The sequence below is a fragment of the Durio zibethinus genome, chromosome 26 (assembly GCF_047325235.1).
Source record: "Durio zibethinus cultivar Kanyao isolate XHJ-2024 chromosome 26, ASM4732523v1, whole genome shotgun sequence".
NCBI lineage: Eukaryota > Viridiplantae > Streptophyta > Magnoliopsida > Malvales > Malvaceae > Durio > Durio zibethinus.
The window spans coordinates 18,199,071-18,220,839 of NC_143187.1; the positions used below are offsets into that span (position 1 = coordinate 18,199,071).

Below are 21,769 nucleotides of genomic sequence, written 5' to 3' on the forward strand. Positions count from 1 at the left end.
TTCGAGTGTTATAAAAATTGAAGAGGTACACTTTAAATTAGTATTGCGCTTAATGCATGTCCTCATCCTTTAAAATCCAAAAATTCATATGTTATCTGAGAGAATTTGAGTAAAAATTATTAAATCTATTAAATAAATTTTAACAAAAATATAAGATCCATTTAAAAGATGAGTTAAGCCTTAATTTTAACATTCAAAATTCAAATTTGATCCGACCAAGTATTTATGTAATATATAATATTTTATATTTACTAATGTTTATATTTTTATTATATAATTTAAGAACAACATATTAAAAATATTATTTCTCAATATATTTAGGCTATTATATATATTATTTGTCAATAGATTATCTGTTTGGTATACAAGATTATAATATAATAGAATAAGATGATATTATAAATAAGATTAGATTAAATAATATAATTTTATCTTGTATTTGATGTGTGTAATGATTAAAATAATATAATATATTTATCAATCAAAATTATCTTTTTACAAAGTTAATATAATTTAAATTATTAATTAATTTTTAAAGATATAATAAAATATATAAATTCAATTCTATGAATTAAAAATAATCATCTTCACTTTGAAAGGATTAAATCATCTTATAATTCAAGAGAATAATTTTCTTTACAATTCTATTCATTTCTTTATATACAAACAAAAAATTATATAAAATGATTATCATCATATCCTATCAATTAACCTATACCCCAAAGGTCATGTGTACCTAAACCATATAAAATTATGAGAAGATAATATAAAATGATATTATGAACAAAATTAAATTAAATAATATTATTTTATCTTGTATTTGATGTATGCAAAAGTTAATATAAGATAATTTATTCATTAGACAATTATCTTTCTTTAAAATTTATATAATTTAAATTATTAATATAAATTTTAAAAATATGATAGGACATGTGAGTTCAATGTTATGAATTAAAAATAATCTTTTTCACTGCCTTCCCTTCCGAACCCACATACAAAATAATCTTTTTCACTTAAAGAAGATTTAATCTTGTACCAAAAAGATGATTACTCATCTTTATAATCATATCTTTTTTTAGATATAAATAAAATATAATATGAGATGATTATCATCTTATGCACCAAACATAATTTTAGTATGTATTTGGTAGACAAAATTATGATAAAATAATATAAAAAAATATTATGAATATGATTAGATTAAATAATACTATTATGATTGATGTGTGTAAAAATTATAATAGAATTATTTATTGATCAAAATTATCTTTCCTCAAAGTTTATATTAAATTATCTATGTAATTTTTAAATATATAATAAAACATATAAATTTAATGCCATAAATTAAACATAATTCTCTCCACTTTGAAAACATTAAATCATTTTATATTAAGAAGATAATAATCTTCATTGTAATCGTATTTCATTTAATTAGATATAAATCAAACATAATATAAAATAATTATTATCTTATTTTATCTATTATCTTATATATCATACATTACGTTAAGGTATTATATGAAATTAAATGTATATTAAGTTGCGAGTAAATTAAATAACGTAATCTATTAACAGCTCAAAGAATCTTCCATTTTCATATTCAATAAATCCACTAAAGGTATTATATCCCCTCTTTTTGAGATGATCAACCCTCCATCTATTCTCTTTGTTATTATATTTTTCTTCTATTATTACATTTAGTTAACATTTAGATGGAGGGTTAATCATCTCAAAGATCTCAAAGAGCAAAGAAGGGAAACAAAAGATCCACTCATTGGCTGACCTATACCGAAGATTTCATCTTAAGTAATTGCTGCATGGATCTTGTCAACCAAGTCGATTAGAGTAAATATAATGACACTTCCAAGCCTCCGAAGCCCATCAACTTCTTTGCCTTCCTCTTTCTCACTCTCGCTCCTCCCTCTCCTTCCTTCCATGATCCTCTTCCTTCTTTAATTGATTTCTACAGACAAGAATATTGTAGCAAGGCTATTTTGTGTTCTATATATACTCGACAAATACGATACAAAGGCAACCACTGTTCTGGTATGAATGTTACTCGAACCATGAGGGGAAGGTTTGCTGGCGTTGAGCGCCTAAATCATTTCCGTTTGATAATAACAGCAAAAGAAAGAAAGTGAACCAAGACTCGTACAAAATTAAATCCGAAATTAACTTGAACCTAAAATAAACTAAAGTCAACGAAAGACGGACCCGAACCAGCCAAATTGCCACTTCTACTTATATGCATTCATGAACAGTATCGAATCATAAACATAGCATACTTTAAAATTTTCTGCTGAAAAGTCGCCTCTAGTCTACGAGATGATGTTTTACTTAGTTAAACCTTATTTATATATATAGTTCTGATATTGTTGACAAAAGGACTATGCTCCAAACCAACCAAAATAGTACTGACAGTTTTCTCACACATAACTAAATAACGCTTAAATGCATAATAGACTAGTGAAAGAAACAGCATGCTTTCTCGATTGGATTAAATACACTTTTGCCCAACGTACTGTACCATTTTTCTTAATTATTAAATACTAGAGAATAAAAATTCCCAATTCGGTACCTGAACTTCAGTTCCACAAGGCAAGTTATCCCAGGGACTAACAGTGTTAGAGTCAAAGTGATGTGGCATTTTTGACCAATAATAAAGCTATTGAGGCACTTCTAGGTCTGGTCTTTTGTCAAGTACTTCCTTTGTTGATTCATCCGAAAATGCATCTGGATAGGTAGCCATAATCTTTGCCTTCATACTCCTGCAGAAAAAATAAATATAAATATGTGGTACAGAGAAAGAGATACTTTCAGGACCAGCACATATTGCAGCCAGAAGTCGGTAAAAAGTGCAATATGTAGAAAAGTATGTCTATCCATACAGAAATACAGGCAGAGCAGGTGTATGACAAGGGGACTGAGTTGCATATCCTTGCTTACAAACATTGCTAATTGAAGCAGAGACCATATTTCTAAAATTACAATCATTTAATGCATTCATGAAGTTTCCCGAATGCAACTTTCAGGATATATGCCTATCATTGTCAAATAGAGGTTAGAGAAAACCTAAAAGTGCATGGATATGTATTTTCTGATCCTTTAGCTACATTTCTACTACAGCAGCGAACACCATTCCCTATTTCTCTTCACCATTAATTTTAAAAGTATATCCAGTAATTGTCGTATAGGTTTCATGAGGTTTTATGTCAATAAAAGTTGCAGTGAATAAATATGCTGTCGTCTGTAGAGATTTGGTTGAGAGTATTCCAAATGTTGGTCAGTTAATCAACCCCTTTCGGATGCACATACAAATCTGCCACATGTTTTGCAGTTATCATCTGAAAATGAGTCTTGGGATACAAGTTATGCAACTAGAGTATATTGGCACGGTACAACAATAAGAAATTAAGGCAGCACTAGTGTAATATGACCAGTAATTTGCCACACCTCCATAGTCTTGTAAATTAGATAAGGAAACTGCATATTAGACCTGAATAAACTCAAGAATCTTCACACATATTACAATTTAAATGCCATCACAGAAAAGTGTTAAAAAGAAAATTACTTTTATTTAATAAAAATCTTGTAAGTAATCACTTAAAACAAGAATATTAAGGCAATTATACCTAAGCTTTTGAAAAATATAATCAAGGTCTGACTTCATAGACTTTAAGAGGCGCGTATTTCTCGAAAAGTCACCAGAAACCTCAGCAAAGCAATGTTCTGAATACTCATTAAAATGAGATAAGACCGCATTGCTGTCCTGCAATCTTCCCAATCTGCAAGTAGTGGCATAAAAAAAAATTAAAAAAAAAAAATCTAAAAATAGAGGAATAAAGATTGTTGCACATATCCAAGCTACCTTTATGCAATCAAGAAAAAGACAAAAAGGTAATATATACAACAGAGGTTGAACAGCATTCCATTGTAAATTTATAATCACTTTGGTACAGTATGCTAAGCTAGATAGATCCTTTTAGTCAAGATTGTAGAGGGACTCTTGTTTTTTGTCAGGACAAATATTTCTGTACACTACAACCACATAAAGTGGCCTCATCTTGATACATGACTATCTTTAAGTGATTTTCTGGACACATGCCATGCAACACCAGTTTCCCCTCGTCTGTATACAAGGGCACGGGTGTAATGCATGGACATAGGCATGAGATATCTGACCTAACGTCTCTAAAAATACAAGATAAAAGGCAAGTTTATGTGCGCATATGTTTTTGTTTGCAATAGCAAACATCTTATGTTTGTTTTAATATCATTTTCATATATAGTACAATTCAGGGAACACCTGGTTCCTGCATCAAAATAGCATCTTGACAAAGAGAATAGCTCATTTAAGGAGATTAGTATTTTTCCACCACATATTCTATTGATGAAGCCTTAAACCGCATCAACATTATAAAAGGACAAAAAAAGAAAAAAAAAAAGACCAAGAATAGTTGACAACCGTTTAATAAGATCAACATACACATTGTTTCTCAGCTAACCTGCTTGAAATAATATTGACCTGAATTTTTCAATAGTGCCCTGTTAGCCTATCCATATACACAATGCAATTATGAACCAAAATAATCCATTATCCAATGGCTGCCGATGCCAATTAATGTAATAACAATAATCATAATCTCCAAATTCTGTGATCCTCAGATTCAAACTGGTCTTGCAAATATATACTACTACCTGATAACAAATGAATAACATCAATTTCAAGTAATAGATCATAAATGTTTGACCTAATGATAACAACAAATGTTAATCTCAAGTTTCTTGAAATTGTTCAACACAAAAAGATTATTTTATCATTTCAAATTCAATGAAGAAATCTATTATGAGCAACAAAATACACCAACAATAAAACAAGCATAGAAATAAGAAGCAAACATCTTCTGGCGAAATCCAGTTCTGCAAGGTAATTATAGCAAACAAGTAAAGCAAATCCTTCCTTTTTTTTTTTTTTTGGTTTTAAGAGAACACATGAACGAGTTCAAATCCAACCACGGTAATCACAATAAAAGAAACTAGGAAAAAAATTTGCAGAAAGAAAAGGGAAAAGTACATGAGGAGCTGCAAATGCTTAAGAGAGTCCAAATCATCGGCATCGATTAGGGTTTTGAACTGATGAGAAACCTCTTTAGAAGCTGCTCTTATCGATTCTTTCTCCGTTTCCTCCATTTCTCGATGCTCAATTTTATTCCCTTCTCTTTTTCCTCTCTATTATTTATATATTTATTTGAACTTTAAAAGAAATCCTCGTATTTGTTGAAGTTTTTAGATAAACCCATATCTTTTTGTTGTATTCAATTATTTTTTAAATATTTTTATTTAATTCAATCTTCAAAATATTATGTCTATTTAATTAAACTCTTATTTTTTAAAAATTTTTTTCATACAACATAAAGCTTAATTAAACATAAATAATACTTTAAATGTTCGATTGAATATAATAAAAAGATAAAGATTTATTTGAAATTTTAGCAAATATATAAAATTTTTTAAAATATTTTTATATTTTATATTTTATTTGTATTATATGCAAAGAATGAGGACCAATGGATTCTTAATTTAACTAAAATTTTAATTGTAAAAAATAATTTTATTTTCTCGTGATCACATTATTAGAATCGACAAAAATTTGCCTAATTATTCATATTCAATCCAATCCTTTTTTCTTTTTTTTTTTTTAATATCAACAACTCCAGTTAACACGAAGACAAAAGATTTGAACCAAAATAATAATTAAAAAAAAAACCACAAATAAAGAAAATAATTTACAACATACTCCATACTTGATCTTGGACTATTAGATTTCCAGAGGTCATCAATCTGGGTTAAATCCATCTATTGAAGTGGTTATAACCGAAATTTTTTAAAACTTAAGTTAAAATATTTTGAGCATATAAATATAAAAATATATATTTATTATTAATTAATTTTAAGTCGCATGTCAATCTTAAAATTTTAATATAATGTTTTCATTGAACACATTGATCCTAACTTTTCATCGTCTTTTTCATTTTACCTCATATTTTATAGGTTTGTCATTAGTTCATTTATTTCATTTTCTCATCTTTATTATGATTTTTTGAAACATTTAAATATGGGTTTTAATCAATGTTTTAAAAAACAGATCGAAAATTAAAATGCGTTGGATACTTGGATGTTTGGTTTTCGATTTAATCAGTTCAATTGGTTTAACCGGTTGATCTAACATGGTGAAAAAATAATATTTTTAATATTTTTTAAAAATTAAAGAAAAAATAATAATTAATATAAAAATTATAGAATATTCATTTTTTTCAACTTAAAAAAATAATAGTTGGCCAAAAAATTTTAAAAATTAGTAACTCCTAAAATATATAACCGAATTAAGTCTTACAAAATAATTAGAAAGATCTTGAAGTGATCTTTCCATAAATACCAAATAAGCTCCCAAAAGACCATTGGAAGATTGTCAAAAAAATTTTAAAAATTAAAATTATGTTTTGAATTTTGTAAGAATCTCAAAATTTCTTTTTGGGTACCGAAGTTATATTTTTAATTTTTTCGGAGTTGACAGAAAAGAATGTATTTATAATGGGAGTAAAATGTATGAAAATTACACTATGATCCCTGAAAGAGTTTTATTGTTCAAAATATTCCCTCTTACCAAAATTCATCCAAAAGATACCAAAATAAAACACCCAAAGTAATATAAAATAATATAATATTTTTATAATAATAAAAAAACAATAATTTTAAGGTAATTACATCCTCCCACCTTAAAAGAATTTGATTCAAGTTCAGAATTTCATGGATCCAAAATCATGCATGTTCTCTCACTAATATTAAATACTTCTAAAAATACATGATCCTCAAATTTTCATATTATATAGTTTAAATAAGTATATTTGAAACTACTAATAATTGTTTGAGTTTCAGTAATTTTGAATTCAAATTTTGGATTAAACATTTAAATTATTTGAAACTTAGTTATTTTGAGATAATTCATTGGGATTTGAATTGTTGATTTTTTATTTTGTTAAGTTTTCGTTGAATTCTGTTGTCTTAGGTTGTCATTGTCTAAGGATGATAATCTTACTCATATCTATTAAAATTTTGATTTTTTATCTAAATAAAGATAAAAATGAGTATTATATTTAAGTATAGGGATGCAAATAAATATGATTTTAAATTTGTATCAATTATCTAGATGGAGATAAATAACACAATACTTATTTTATATTTGTACTCATATATATATATATATATATATTTAAATAATATATTTTTTATTAAAATATAAATTATTATTTTAGATTAATTAGAATTAATATATTTTTATTGAAAAGATATATATTAATATATTTATAAAAAATTATTAAAATATATAAGATAAAACTAAAAAAGCAAAAAAAAATAAATTTTTATTTTAAAATTTTAAAAAAAATTTATGGGTATAAAAATTATCCATACTTATTAAATACTCATAAAAATAAAAATAAATTTAAAATATTTATTTGATATAACTATAGAGATAAATATAATTTAAAAATTTAAAAATAAAGATAAAAAAGTACTCTATCCATGACATACTCTATCTATTGACGTCCCTACCTTCATCGTTGTAACGTTGCTGGGCTTGTCGGAGGCCTTTCTCTCCTTTTAAATCATTGTCATGTTGTATTATATTTAATGGGCTTTGAGTTTGAGCCCTAGGCATGGCATTTTATATTAATATAATTTAATATTAATACGAATGAAAAAGTATTTCATTGTAGGTGTTTTTTTTAAATTTCATCAATGGATGAGAGTTGTCACCAACTTCTTAAAATATATTAAAAAAACTTATTATAATATAAACAAATTCTATTTGAAATGGACAAATAAAATGAATTATTATTTTATAAATTGTTGATAAAATATTTAAATTTCACAAATCGGTCAAATGCTTATTAAGTGTTTTTTATTAAATAAATTTTTTTATTTTTTAAATATATCCTCAAAAAATTTGTATTATTTTTAAATAAAATATTTTTTAATATATTAAATAATTATTTTTAAGATAAATGAAAAGATGCAAAGAAAAATAATGGTTTAAGTAAAAAAAAACAAGAAAAAAAATGGTTTAGCCTTTTATGGTTCCCTGAATGAAAGGCCAGAATGAATAAAGAGAAAAGAGACAATGAATAATTAACAGTGAAAGTTCTTCCGTTTCTTTATTCAGTGATAATAATTTTTTAAAAAATAAAATAAAATATTAATTTTTAATTTTTATCTTATACATTTATGTAATTTTTTATAAATATATATTTAAATAAAAATGCATTAATTTTAATTAAAATAAAATTTTATCTTATTTAGTAAAAAATTTATTTTCTAAATATATAAATTAAATATAAATATAAATACAAAACAAATATTATATTATTATATTTACATTCATATTCGATAAAAACTTAAAATTATATTAGTTTTATCCTAATTTTTTAAATTTAATATACATTTTATTCTTATTAAGATAAAAAATCAGAATCTTCGTAAATGTGAGTAAGATTGAAATGACTAGCGGGGAGACGTGAACCATGGAATATAACAAATGCAGGAATGAGATAGTAATATTTGACTCTGAGCCCAAAGACTTGATTCATTCAAACTGGTTTCCCCTTATGGCCATTTATACTTACTACTGCCATAACCAAACCAACCAAACCTCACTTTTATTTTACCAACTGCTGCTGCTACTACTACTACTATAACATGATAAAATTGCAGGGCAGCTATCATTTTCAAAATTTCAAACCAACCCTAAATCCACAAAACGATAAAGTGCCTCTAAATTCATAGCTATCCTAAATGCTACAACTCCCTAATCCTGACAGTCAAAAGACCTTAAATTAAATACCATAAAAAATTGATTTAATTGACGAAAATCATTGGTATCAACGTAAAAATTTTAAATTTGAATTTATATAATAAATTTTTTGTTAAAATCAATTTGAATATTATTATTAGATTTCTTGTCCTGATTTAGAGTATTAAATAATTTATTTATTTTTAAATTAAAAAAAAAACCTTAAATTAATACGGTAAATTAAATTGGAAAATGTGCGTCAACGCGTTATAGGTGGTGACAAAAGTTGTGAATTTACATAAATACCCATTCACATGTTTTGTTTGTACAAGAAAAATAATACTTTTAGTATAATTTTAGTATTCAGTTGCAAGGATAACGTAAAATGAAAATAAAGAGCTTATGATGCATTTCTTTTTTTCATATAAGACATCATCAATACTACTTAAAACTTATTCAACTGAGTATTTGTGAAAATGATCCACAAAAGTTTATACACTACAATAAAATTCATGTTAGTTTTGGGGTTTTGTTGGCTATTGTCGAAGTGATTTAGATGATGTTTTTGTTAGATAAAAAATCTCAATCTAATTACATAAGTAAAAACATAATTAAATAATCGATTAATTAATCAAAAAATAATAATTTATCATGATTTAATTTAACTGACTTATATATACGAATGAAAAATAATATCTACTACTTGTAAAAAATTATAAACGTATAATCAAATCAAACATTTATAATCAATACTCATAGAGTTTTTCAATCTTTTTTAATCTTATAAAATATTCTCAACAAAAATAAATACATACCCATATATATATATATCCATACATTATACCTACGTAAACCATCTCAATTTTTTATACTCCACTCACAAACATACAAACATACATACCCATAAAACATAAATTTTCAGTAATCTTATAAGATATCTATCTCATATAATCTTATAATTTTTTTACATTTTTTTTCATATTTAATCATATAAAGACTTTATTTATTTATAAACATATATACTTGTCTATCAATAATCTATACTCGTATATATATTTAAATAATAAAATTTTTATTAAATAATATAAATTATTATTTTAGATTAATTAGAATTAATGTATTTTTATTGAAAAGATATATGTTAATATGTTTATAAAAAATTATTAAAATATATAAGATAAAAATAAAAAAGCTAAAAAAATACATTTTTGTTTTAAATTTTTTTAAAAAAATTTAAAACAAAAATGTATTATTTATACCTATTAAATACTCGTAAAAATAAAAATAAATTTAAAATATTTATTTAGTATAAATAAAAAATAAATATAATATAAATATTTAAAAATAAAGATAAAAATATTCTATTCATAACATACTCTGTCTATTAATATCCCTATCTTCATCGTTGTAACGTTGCTGGGCTCGTCGGAGGCCTTTCTAAAAAAATTTAAAACAAAAATGTATTATTTATACCTATTAAATACTCGTAAAAATAAAAATAAATTTAAAATATTTATTTAGTATAAATAAAAAATAAATATAATATAAATATTTAAAAATAAAGATAAAAATATTCTATTCATAACATACTCTGTCTATTAATATCCCTATCTTCATCGTTGTAACGTTGCTGGGCTCGTCGGAGGCCTTTCTCTCCTTTTAAATCATTGTTGTTTTATATTTTAGGGGCGTTGAGTTTGAGCCTTGAGACATGGCATTTTATATTAATATAATTTAAATTAATACGAATGAAAAAGTATTTTATTGTAGTTGTTATTTTTAAATTTTCATCAAATGGATTAGAAAGTTGTCACAAACTTCTTAAAATATATTGAAAAATAAAACACTATTACATTAAAAACAAATTCTATTTGAAATGGACAAATAAATTGTATTATTATTTCATAAACTGTTGATAAAATATTTAAATTTCATAGGTTGATCAAACGCTTATTAAGTGTTTTGTATTAAATATTTTTTTTATTTTTTAAATATATTCTAAAAAAATTGTATCAATCTTTATTAAAAAATTATTTTTTCGATAAATGAAAAGATGCAAAAAAAAAAAATTAAGTAAAAAAAGAAAAGAAAAGAAAAAGAATGGTTTAGCCTTTATGGTTCCCCGATTGATAGGCGAGAATGAATAAAGAGAAAAGAGACAATGAATAATTAATGTTGAAAGAAAACGTTGAATAAATGTAAATTCCAAGTTATGCAACCCAAGTCAAATGATGGTTTTCTGTGTGACTACCTGCTTCTTTAATTGTTTGCAACTTTAGTGTTTTACTTTGTTACATCTTTGCTAGCCAGGTACTTTTTATTTTTATTGTAACTTTAGCATTTATATTTTTGGTCTATCAATTCATTTAAAAAATTAAGTCAAATACATTAAAATTTTAATTTTAACAATTTTGAGTTTGGAGTTTATTTCGTTTGATTTATATAATTATATTAAAAAATAATTTTTAATAAATATAAAGTTTAAATTTTAATATTTATAATTTTTTTTAATCTCGTTTAAATTTTATAATTGTTGTTTTAATGCCTTATTCTTCCCTGTTTAGAGCAATAGAAATTGGGTTTTTAGTTGTGGAGAGTGGAGATGTTAACAAGTAGAGTATTTGTTATTTTTATTTTTAGATTTTTATATTATATTATTTATATATTCATATGCAATGATATTTTAACTTATCACAATCTCCATTATTATAGGTATTTAATGAGTATGAAATAATTTTTGTATAATAATTAAAAAAAATTTATTTTTAAATTTTTAATTTTAGATATTTATGTAATTTTTTATAAATATATATTTTAAATAAAAATACATTAATTCTAATTAAAATAAAAATTTTATTTTTTAAATATATAATTATATATAAATATAAATACGAGATAAATATTATATTATTGTACTTATATTTGTATCTAATAAAAATTTAAAATTATATTTATTTTTTTATTTTTAAAATTTAATATACATATTATTCTTATTAAGATAAAAAATCAGATTCTTCGTAAATACCAGAAAGATTGAAATAACTGGCGGAGAGACGTGAACCACGGAACAATAACAAATGCAGAAATGAGATAATATCTGTCTCTGAACCCAAAGACTTAATTCATTCAAACTGGTTACCCCATATGGTCAGATATCCTTACTACTGCCATAGCCAAACCAACCAAACCTCACTTTTATTTTACCAACTACTACTACTACTCCTGTAACATGATAAAATTGCAGGGCAGCCATCATTGATCATCATTTTCAAATTTTCAAATTTTCAAACCACCCCTAAATCCACAAAACGATAAAGCTCCCCCAAATCTATGGCTATCCCTAAATGCTACATCTCCCAAACCCTGACAGTCAAAGACCTTAAATTAAATACCATAAAAAAGTTTGTTTAATTGGCAAAGATAATTGACTTCGTCGTAAAGCTTTTAAATTCGAATTTAATCAATAATTTTTTGTTAATATCATTTTAAATGCATAATTTATTAATATTATTATTAAAATAATAAGTATAATATATTTTGTTCTGATTTAGAGCACTAATTTTATTTTTAAAAACCCCTTATAATAGGGCAAATTAAATTGGAAAATGTGCTCCATTGCTGCTACAGGTGGTGACAAAAGTTGTAAATTTACATAAATACCCATTCACATGTCTAATTTGTACAAGAAAAATAACACTCTTTGTATAATTTTAGTATTCGGTTACAAGGACAGCGTAAAATGAAAATAAAGAGCTTATGATGCATTTTTTTCTCTCATATAAGACATCATCAATGCTACTTAAACTTATTAAATTGAGTATTTGTGAAAATGATCCACAAAAGTTTATACACCATAAGAAAATTTATGTTAGTTTCGGGGGTTTGTTGGCTATTGTCGAGGTGATTTAGATGATGTTTTTGTAAGATAAAAAGTTTTAATTTAATCATACAAGCAAAAATAAAATAAAAAATTGATCAATTAATTAAGAAACATTAATTTAACGTTTATGGATGAGAAATAAAATTTACTACTTATAAAAAATTACAAATATATAATCAAATCAAACATTTATAACCAATACTCAGAGTTTTTCAATTTTCATTAATCTTATAAAATATTTTTAACTTAAATAAACACACATATATATATTTATACATTATATATATATATGACATATACAAACATACACATCCATAAAATATAAATCTCTTCTACTCACAAATATACAAACATACACATCCATAAAATATAAATCTTCAGTAATTTTATGAGGTAATTATACCATTTTATCTTACAACTTTTTTACTTTTTTTTTCTTATACTTAATCATATAAAGACTTTATCTATTTATAAACATATATACTTTCCTATCAATAATAATTTTTTTGTTAAAATTATTCTTCTACAAATCTTTTTATCTATCAAATAATATTTAATTAATTTTTAACAAAACTATTATAAAATTTGAGGATATATTCTTAACATTTTTGACAACTGTTTCTAAGAATTTTAGGTGTTAATATAAATAAGGACTTTAAGCCATGTTGGATGAAAAATAAATGATCTTTTAAACTTCTTTTTGTTTGAATTGTATTTGTCCTAAAGGAAAATTAAGCTCAAACCTTAAGGATTTGTATGTCATTTACCCAAATAAATATTACTTGTTTACTACTAAGTATCCAAGTCTGAAAAAAAAAAAAAAATACAAAGCGTTGCATGCCAGGGGACAGCAGCAATAGTAAAGATCTCTTTCTTCCACAGATACTGTAAAAAACCATTGGAAAAGAAAAGAAGAAACCGCTGGGGAGATGGGATTTCCTATTTCCTTCTTTTCTTTTTTAAATAAAGTTTTCAGTGCTGTCTGTTTACTTTCCCTCGGGTTTCCAAAATTAAAGCTGGAGATCTTTGCACTTTAATGTGGAGTTTAAAAAAATTTTTGGGGTTTTGTTGTGAGGAATAATATTATACTAATATATAGAGAGTGGGAAAATGTAATTCATCAAAAGGTTCCAAAACTAAAAGCAAACTGATGAGTTATTGTGCTGAAAAGAAAAGGCAAAGTGAAAAATTTTCACGATAAACAGAGAGAGGAAGAGGGCCATAGGCATAGGCAATCAGGCATGCACAGCAGCAACAGCAGCATGCACGAGGCTCGAAAATACAGTGCCTTTCGCACTCAACTTTAAAGAATGCCTCGAGTTTCAAACGCTGGAAAAGGGTCACCCCCCCCCCTCTTAAACATCTACTACTGTCTCACCCCTAACTATTACATCATCATGTTCATGTATGTGTGATGCATTCTACATGAAGCCTTGAATGCATGATGATCAATTGATGCAGTATTTTTACTAAATACGTTATACTGTAGCTAATGTGTCAACGTATCTATATATATATATATAAATGTGTGTAGTTATATATGTTTGTTCCTTCCATCACATAAATGGCCTCCTGTAAACAATCCTGCTGCTTCTTTCATGATACTGTTTGTTCGTTCTTTCTTTCTTTGGCAGTAGGCTGAAAAGCCTATAAAGATTTGACTTTTTCTATTGTCATCATCCCTAACCCCGCGAGATTTCCTCTATCTTATAGGTCTAGTAGGTTTAAACCCATGTTTTCATACGTGCCAATCTTAGAATCTGGCGAAATGATATCACACCACCGTTTGCATAACACGATTATCCTCCTAACTTGAAAGAAATTTCTATCTATAGATTTGCATAAATGGGGAAATGACACATTCCAACAGAAAAAATATGGAAATTTGGACCAAACCAGGCCAACAAACCTAACAGCAGGTAGGTCCCACTCCCAACATTATCCAATTTGATTGAGAAATGAGATCCAACCAACTCTCACACGGACATCAGATGGATAAAGATAAAGAAGAATATCATCATCAATCAAACATCTAACCATTCACATAAAGACACAAGCATTCATGATATCCTCCTGCCAATATCTTCATTCATAATATCATAATCATCTTCTTAAGTACTAAAACCAAATATATAACTTAAAAGATAGATACCTAAAAGTTAATTCTTCCATACATCAACTAGATCACTCACACAAAAGACCAATTTATGAACATCAAGGCAAGGCAGTGATTCACCCCGTCGTCATCGAGAACCTTCCATGCAATGGCCTGCTCATATGACACTGGCCTTCCCATACTAGATACACATATCCCTGCTGGGAGATAGGCAAACCCCTGCAATTAGAAATAATATAGTACATTAGAGAAATTTCTTTCATTGCCAAAGAAAAACATGGAAAGTTTCTCAATGACTTAGACAAGCCAGAGTCATTTTGTTATGCAAATCCTAATAAAAGCAGAAAAGGAGTCAAGGCAGTTCCATGAAAGTGTACATGTTCAGGACTGTGCACCAGAACAGTTTCCAATCTGAATCCTAGATTAATTTCCAATCAAATGTCGAACTTGTTTATGTAGTTTAAAATGCATTTCAAAACTTCAGCACCACATTTAACACTTGCAGCTTCTAGGGGACTGCCAGTTAGGAATCAGGTTCAACTATTATTGTTAAGAAATTCAATGTCAGAGCCTCATAATCCACTTGTTGAAAAATTTACCTGTTGCATAATCTTTGAGAACTCCGAACAGAGAATCTTTCGGCCAGCTTCATCAAGTATCTTGTCCAACATTATGTCTTGAAGGGCCACTAAAGTAGTTTCAAGCATATCAAGCCCAACCTGGTTTGCAAAGGTGAAAACTGGAGATGCCTGCAATAAAATTCCACCAATTGTGTTATAGTTTCACTAGAACCAAGCATTATAAGAGTTTGTGAATCTATGAACAGCACATTATTGCATCCAAATGATGCCATAGTTAATATGAATGCATTAAAATTCAAAAGGAGAATGTTCATTACATTTGTTTTCAATGAACAGCACATTATTGCATCTGAATGGTGCCACAGTTGCTTCAGTAAAGCATCACCAGCTTGTGAATCTACTCGTAGGAGTTCTCCTCCGGTATGAGCTCTGAAACGAACCATACAATTACCATTCTTATTACACTCAGTCCATCAAGAGAGACTAAGTTCTAAAGAAAGAGGATGGAACACTTGTTATTTTTCCCTTCCATCTTAATAAAAAATAGTTAGGCACATTGTCATGAATATGGTCAACAATTTCTTGTGATTCATCCACTCTTTTATTGAAATGAAATAAACTCATCACGGTTCGTTAATACATTCCATTAACACTGATCTTGTGAAATATAAATGTCCACAGCCAGTACCTCCAACATAACTCAGTAACAATGCAATAATGCAATTTCGACAATGTATGACAAATTTGGATACAGTCAAAACTCAGAGCCTCTATTGGGTAAGGTTAAAACCAACAAAACAATAAAGCATAAAATCAAAGTCATACCTGTAGCTTCGACAAATCCAACGTGCCAAAGTAAGAGCCTCAGGAGAACCAGGCAGGGGTTTCAGTCCCATATCAGAGCTAAGACGGGATGGGCTAATAGCCATGGCAACCCTTTGAACAGATCCCACAACACTACGCACATATTGACGAGCCATAGCAGCCACATTGTCCCTCAAGTGGTTCTCAAAAGTGAATTGGAATGCAATGGTCAAAACAGATCTAAGGTTATAATTGTTTGGCTGACCATCACCAGCTGTACGGTTGCTACCAGGGCCCACTTCAAGTGTAGAAGCCAAATCCAATGTCCGAGTGGCTCCAGGTCCATCCTGGAATAAAAAGTTGCAGACAAAATAGAGGAATTAGTTCACAGAATTCTTTGTTGTAGGAAGCACACAGACTTAAGAATCCTACAGCTTATTCTGAAAAAATAATATACATTTACAGTATTTACTCAAGTCTAACCAAAAAGGGGACGCGGAGTGAATATTACAGACCTGCCAACAAATCCAACTTTTGAAACCCAAAACTACTCAAATCATTCAGAGGCTGTGTTTTGCAGTAGTCGTATTTTACTAGCTAATTATGATTTTAGTATTAAGTAATAGGTAAATTAGTTAATCAAAATAATAAATGAGCAATTCTTTACAAGGGGAAACCAATTTGTATAAGTTCCAAGCAAATCCAATTGATTACAATCAATTTACAAAATCTCGAGTAAAAATGAATTCTCTTCAACGAAGATTTTTTTTTTTTTTCAGAAAACTTGCAAGTACAAGCATGCAATCAAAAATCTCAAGCACTAGGTTGACATATCACCGTGACTGTCTTGGGATACAAAGGTATGACTCGAAATCCAGATGGCAGCAATGGAGCATCATCAGCAAAGGATTCATCAATAGGTGCAAAGACAAGTTGTGCACACGCATCAACTGCATTTTCATCAATCCCACTGCATAGCTGCCACAACATATTTTAGAAATGGTGAGGGAAAAACCAGCGATAAAGATTCCTGTCCAAGAGCGAATGAGCACAATTTAAGATAAACACTAAACTAACCTGTAATAAGTACATATCCCGTGCCAGCGCTACATCTTCTGGGGTGAATGCATGGCCTTCTAGACGAACAACTTCCAGTAACTATAGCAGAGAATAAAAATTGAACAGAAACCTGAGCAAATAGAATTAATGGTAACTGAACAATGATGGATGAGAATTATCACCTCTTCATGTTCCACAGTATGGGCAAGAGGCAGAATGACCTGGCTACAAGGGAAGCCACCAGGTCTTGTGCAAGGAACTGCGTAAGGGCTAGCTTTAAGACAAGCTGCAGAGTACGTATCAACTCCATAATCAGCCCACTCTGAACGATGCTCCCTCAAAAAGCGAACAAGCAATGCAGGAGGAACATTCTGCAGATCCATATTACCAGATTTACAAGTTAATCTACTGTAAGGCCTAATGATATAGCATACAGCAAATGCAATAAAAAAAAAAAATATTCCCTTATGGTATTTGGCATCTAGGAAAACACCTGAAGCAGCATGGATGCCTTGGCACATAGTACACCTCCCCCAAAAGAAGGGAACGTGTTGTATTGAGACCCAAGAAATTTGCCTGGGGATGAGTTTATCATGATGGTCACATCTTCAACACCATCACCACCCATGAGCGACCAACCATCATCCATAAACCCATTCACCGCATCATTAAAGCCCCTAATATCATTTTGAGCAACAATCAACAAAGGATAGAAAAGAAAAATTAAATACAACCTCCATTTTGACATACAAAGATCAGGAAAAATTGAAACTTTTCAACTTTTTGTCCAGTCTATTAGACTTGTTCACACAAAACTCTAATGCATACAGTGCTAAATTCATTGCGCAGGTGTCTTGATACTATGGTCAACGCCTCACCTGCAAAGTCTCTGACTAAACGTCCTTAAAACAGCAGGTTGACGACCACCACCATATTGAATTTCTCCACTTGTCTCTTGTGCAATTTGCCGTATATGCCGCAAGGCCTGGATGATAGAAAATAAGATAAAACCAAACAAGAAAGGTTGACAAATTAAGTATGATTCTGATCATGTACTTACAGCAATGGTCACTTTCTGAGCAAGTATTTTGGATGACTCATATAGTGGCCTGAGAACTTCAGGAACACTCCAAACCTAACGTATAAAGGGGTACAAAAAATAGTAAGGCAACTAAATAAATAAATTTTCAGTTACTAAAAAGCTAAAATTATTAACCCATGTCCTCACATCTAAATCAACATGATCAACAATATGAATAATGGAGCCACCACCCTCACAAGGTCTGATTAGAAAGCCACTAGGAAGCATTTCAGCTCTGACAAAACTTGAAGTAGGAGGCCCTGTAGGGCCACCAGTAGAAGATGTTAACGACCTTTCACATATCTGCACATAATTATGAACAAGCAAACATGTTAAAGATCACGTTAAACATTGAGGATTAAACAAACATGCAGATGGAGAAATCTTAACATCAATCTCCTAATGCATGTTTAACATCTCATCAATTACAAAAACTTCTGCCATCTATGCAAACTTAAAACGTGTGAAACTTCTGTTAGCATTTCCAACTCCCTAAGGAGCTAAGTGGAAGAGATCCTAACAGAACACAACATAGGGCAAGGCTATTTCACTAAGAAATGAAGGGTAACATGGGCCATCAAGAATGAGCTTATAATTTAGCAGAATTCAATCCTGCCAAAAAAGGAGAAACATAAAGGAAATTACTTGAACCAGTATATAAATTACCACGAGACTGCCATCTTCTAAACTTGTACTATATCTCAGAGTCCAAAAGTCTCGTGCTGCAGCCAATGTTGTAGGTGCATAGGTCTGGTAAATAATAGATTCAGAAGATTAGCCAAGTCCAAAAATTAAGTAAATCATGGCTTGCTTCGAATTGCAATATCTAGTTATCTACAATAGCATACTTGCATATAGATGAGCTCAATTGTTCCACCATTTCCTGTAGGAATTATACTCAATACGTCAACGCATCGGCAGTCACGAAACCAAGATGGACGATCTTTGAGGATTTCTGCGACCTGAAATGAGATCCATCATACACTTCAAAAATTTACATACATTAGCCACAACTGTTTAGAATTTTTTGGGAGGATTGTTACCTTTGTGGGCTCAAGACTCACAAGACCGCAAGCTCGTGCTGCTAACCCACTACAGTTGCGGGAAACAGCAACAATACCAATAGAATCCGGACCAGGCTACACAATAAAAATAGTGAAGTTAAATTTTCAAACTAATAGGGAAACACAAATATCCAGCAAATAAGTAAGAGATGCACAGGTAAAGTTTCATGGTAATGCACAATTACATACATAGAAAAACAAAGAGCACTTTAATGAGCTGTACCTTCATCCCAATCATCTGGACCCAGTCGACAGCAGTTCCAGTTGCCTTAGAAAGGAACTCTGCCAGGGTCTCCTCAGCTATTGCGAGTAGACTAGCAAATAGAAAACAAAGTTCATTAACAATGAGACCAATTAGAAATTACAAATTCATGTTTGAGCTCAAAAAGACACCCTCTACTTACCCAGCTGGGTTGTTAGCATCCCTTTGGGGGTGCTGAGGTGTTGGGTTTTGCTGTCGTTGGTGCTGACCACTCATGACCACAGACTCACAGCTATTATTGTCTGTGGTCGTTACAGAAGCCTGTTCAGAATCTTAAAAGTAAGAAAAATTTTCAAGTACATTGATTTTGCATGTAAATGTCGGAAGTCGAATAAACGTTTCATAGAAAGTTTTGACATAAACAAGACATCAAGAGCATGACATATCACTGATAATGCAGACATTTCAAACCACTGGAACTACAAAACAGAGTTAGAAGAAATGCTCACGGTCTGCACTTGCTGCCTCATGTATCCATTCTCGTAGACCAGATGGGAGACCTGCTTCTGTAATCGGTCATTCTCTTCCATCAACAGCTTATTCATGGCAGTCAGCTTTCTATTCACTGTCTGGAGCCGGGAAGCTTCCTTCCTCTGCTTTTCACGGCATCTTTTCAAAAAGAGGACCAGATTTTAGCGAACTGATTGAATAAATGAATGAGAACTGGGAAGGTAAATAGAAGAAAGGCACAGGGGTTAAAGTAACCTGCGGTTCTGAAACCAGACTTTGATTTGTTTAGGCTCAATGTTGGAGAGAATAGGACACTCCCGAATGAGCTGCTGCCTTCTCAAAGAGCTAGGCTTTGGGCATTCACTGTATACTCTTTCCAGAGCCTCAACTTGCTCGGGCGTATACCTCACATACTTGCTGCTATCCATCTGCTTGTTACTCAGTGACTCTTTGTGCATGGCAAGTGCCATTTTTTTCACATAAAAAAACACTTAAAATGAAGAGATCACCAAAAACAAGACGCACCCACACTGAATTTTTTACTGTTGATTTCTCTTCTTTGGCAGAAAACGTAAATGGGGGAGTAGCTCTCTTAGAACAAAGTTTGTTGCTTTGGATATGGTTTTTTATCTCCTTTTCCTTGGTTGGCGGCGATGGCGGTAGTTTTCACAATCACAGGCAGGCTCTCTCCTCCAGGAGAGCCTCATCTCTCCTTCATCAGATAATGGAGGTTTTTTTGTCGTATGGTTTTTCTCTTTCAAGCACACAGCCCTGTGGTCTTTATCTTAGACGCCAATCTCGAGATACATTAGATAGAGTGTGATAGGCTCGATTGAAACAGAAAGTCCTGAGATAAACAAAACCAACCCACAGAAATGGACAGAGAAAGAAAGCAACAGAGTGAGACTGTGTTGTGCTTTTTTGTATAAATGAAAATAGAAAATATATTATTATGTGACAGAGAAAGCAGACAGACAATGAAACAGCCAATGCCTAATGAAATTGAAAAGGCCATGTCCGCTATTCGCTTTTCCTTTTTTTTTTGGTCCCTTAAACCAATGCTTAAAACAAAATCATGCTATCTTGTATTTTTATTTCATATGAATAAGTATAAAATAATAAAATTCAGAATTTTTTAAAAATATTCATTTATTAAATAAATAAAAATTATTGATATATTGATTAATTTTATGGATAAAAATATTTTTTAAAATGTTTTAAAATATTTAGAAGAAATTTTTTGTTAAAATTTCTTTATTTTTTAATTTTTGATATATAAATAAACATTTTAATTTATCATTTAAATCAATTACTTATATAAAATATAAAATTTATTATATTATAATTTATATCAATATAATAAATATAAAATATATTTTTATTTTTATTAAATTTATATATATTATTTTTATATTATTATAATAATTATTATATATCATATTTTAAATTATCATACAACTTTATAACATTAAATCGAATGAAACTTTTAACAAAAAATTAGCATTGTACCTGCCTGTAATAAAGCACACAAAAAAATAAATGACAGGCTGATTTGTTTTTATTTATTCATAATAATAAGCATAAATATTGACTGTTTAGGAATGTTTTAGTCTTTTTTTTTGTT

At 28.9% G+C, this 21,769-nt stretch overlaps 2 protein-coding genes across 4 annotated transcripts; both read right to left on the minus strand.

Moving 5' to 3' along the window:
• Nucleotides 1-1,547: 1,547 nt before the first annotated feature.
• On the minus strand, nucleotides 1,548-5,239 carry LOC111275367 (kxDL motif protein). 3 transcript variants are annotated; one of them, XR_016334301.1, is made up of 4 exons: nucleotides 5,075-5,239; nucleotides 3,633-3,785; nucleotides 2,579-2,768; nucleotides 1,548-1,963 (listed from the first exon to the last, which is right to left on the minus strand). XR_016334301.1 is itself a non-coding variant. In XM_022860712.2 (3 exons), exons 1-3 carry the CDS (start codon nucleotides 5,188-5,190, stop codon nucleotides 2,666-2,668), a joined length of 372 nt encoding a protein of 123 aa, XP_022716447.2. In that variant the 5' UTR covers nucleotides 5,191-5,239; the 3' UTR covers nucleotides 2,332-2,665. The 3 variants fall into 3 exon arrangements, 1 of the variants encoding a protein (XP_022716447.2); XR_002688340.2 differs by having other exon boundaries at nucleotides 1,548-2,096; XM_022860712.2 differs by lacking the exon at nucleotides 1,548-1,963 and having other exon boundaries at nucleotides 2,332-2,768.
• Nucleotides 5,240-14,576: 9,337 nt separating this feature from the next.
• On the minus strand, nucleotides 14,577-21,182 carry LOC111275368 (homeobox-leucine zipper protein ATHB-14-like). Its single transcript, XM_022860714.2, has 18 exons — nucleotides 20,401-21,182; nucleotides 20,145-20,304; nucleotides 19,838-19,956; nucleotides 19,657-19,747; nucleotides 19,413-19,508; nucleotides 19,218-19,331; nucleotides 19,036-19,119; nucleotides 18,517-18,672; nucleotides 18,349-18,423; nucleotides 18,167-18,273; nucleotides 17,782-17,965; nucleotides 17,471-17,659; nucleotides 17,307-17,387; nucleotides 17,067-17,207; nucleotides 16,251-16,576; nucleotides 15,743-15,854; nucleotides 15,444-15,593; nucleotides 14,577-15,063 (listed from the first exon to the last, which is right to left on the minus strand). The coding sequence occupies exons 1-18, from the start codon at nucleotides 20,613-20,615 to the stop codon at nucleotides 14,917-14,919; spliced, it is 2,547 nt and encodes an 848-aa protein (XP_022716449.1). The 5' UTR covers nucleotides 20,616-21,182; the 3' UTR covers nucleotides 14,577-14,916.
• Nucleotides 21,183-21,769: the final 587 nt, after the last annotated feature.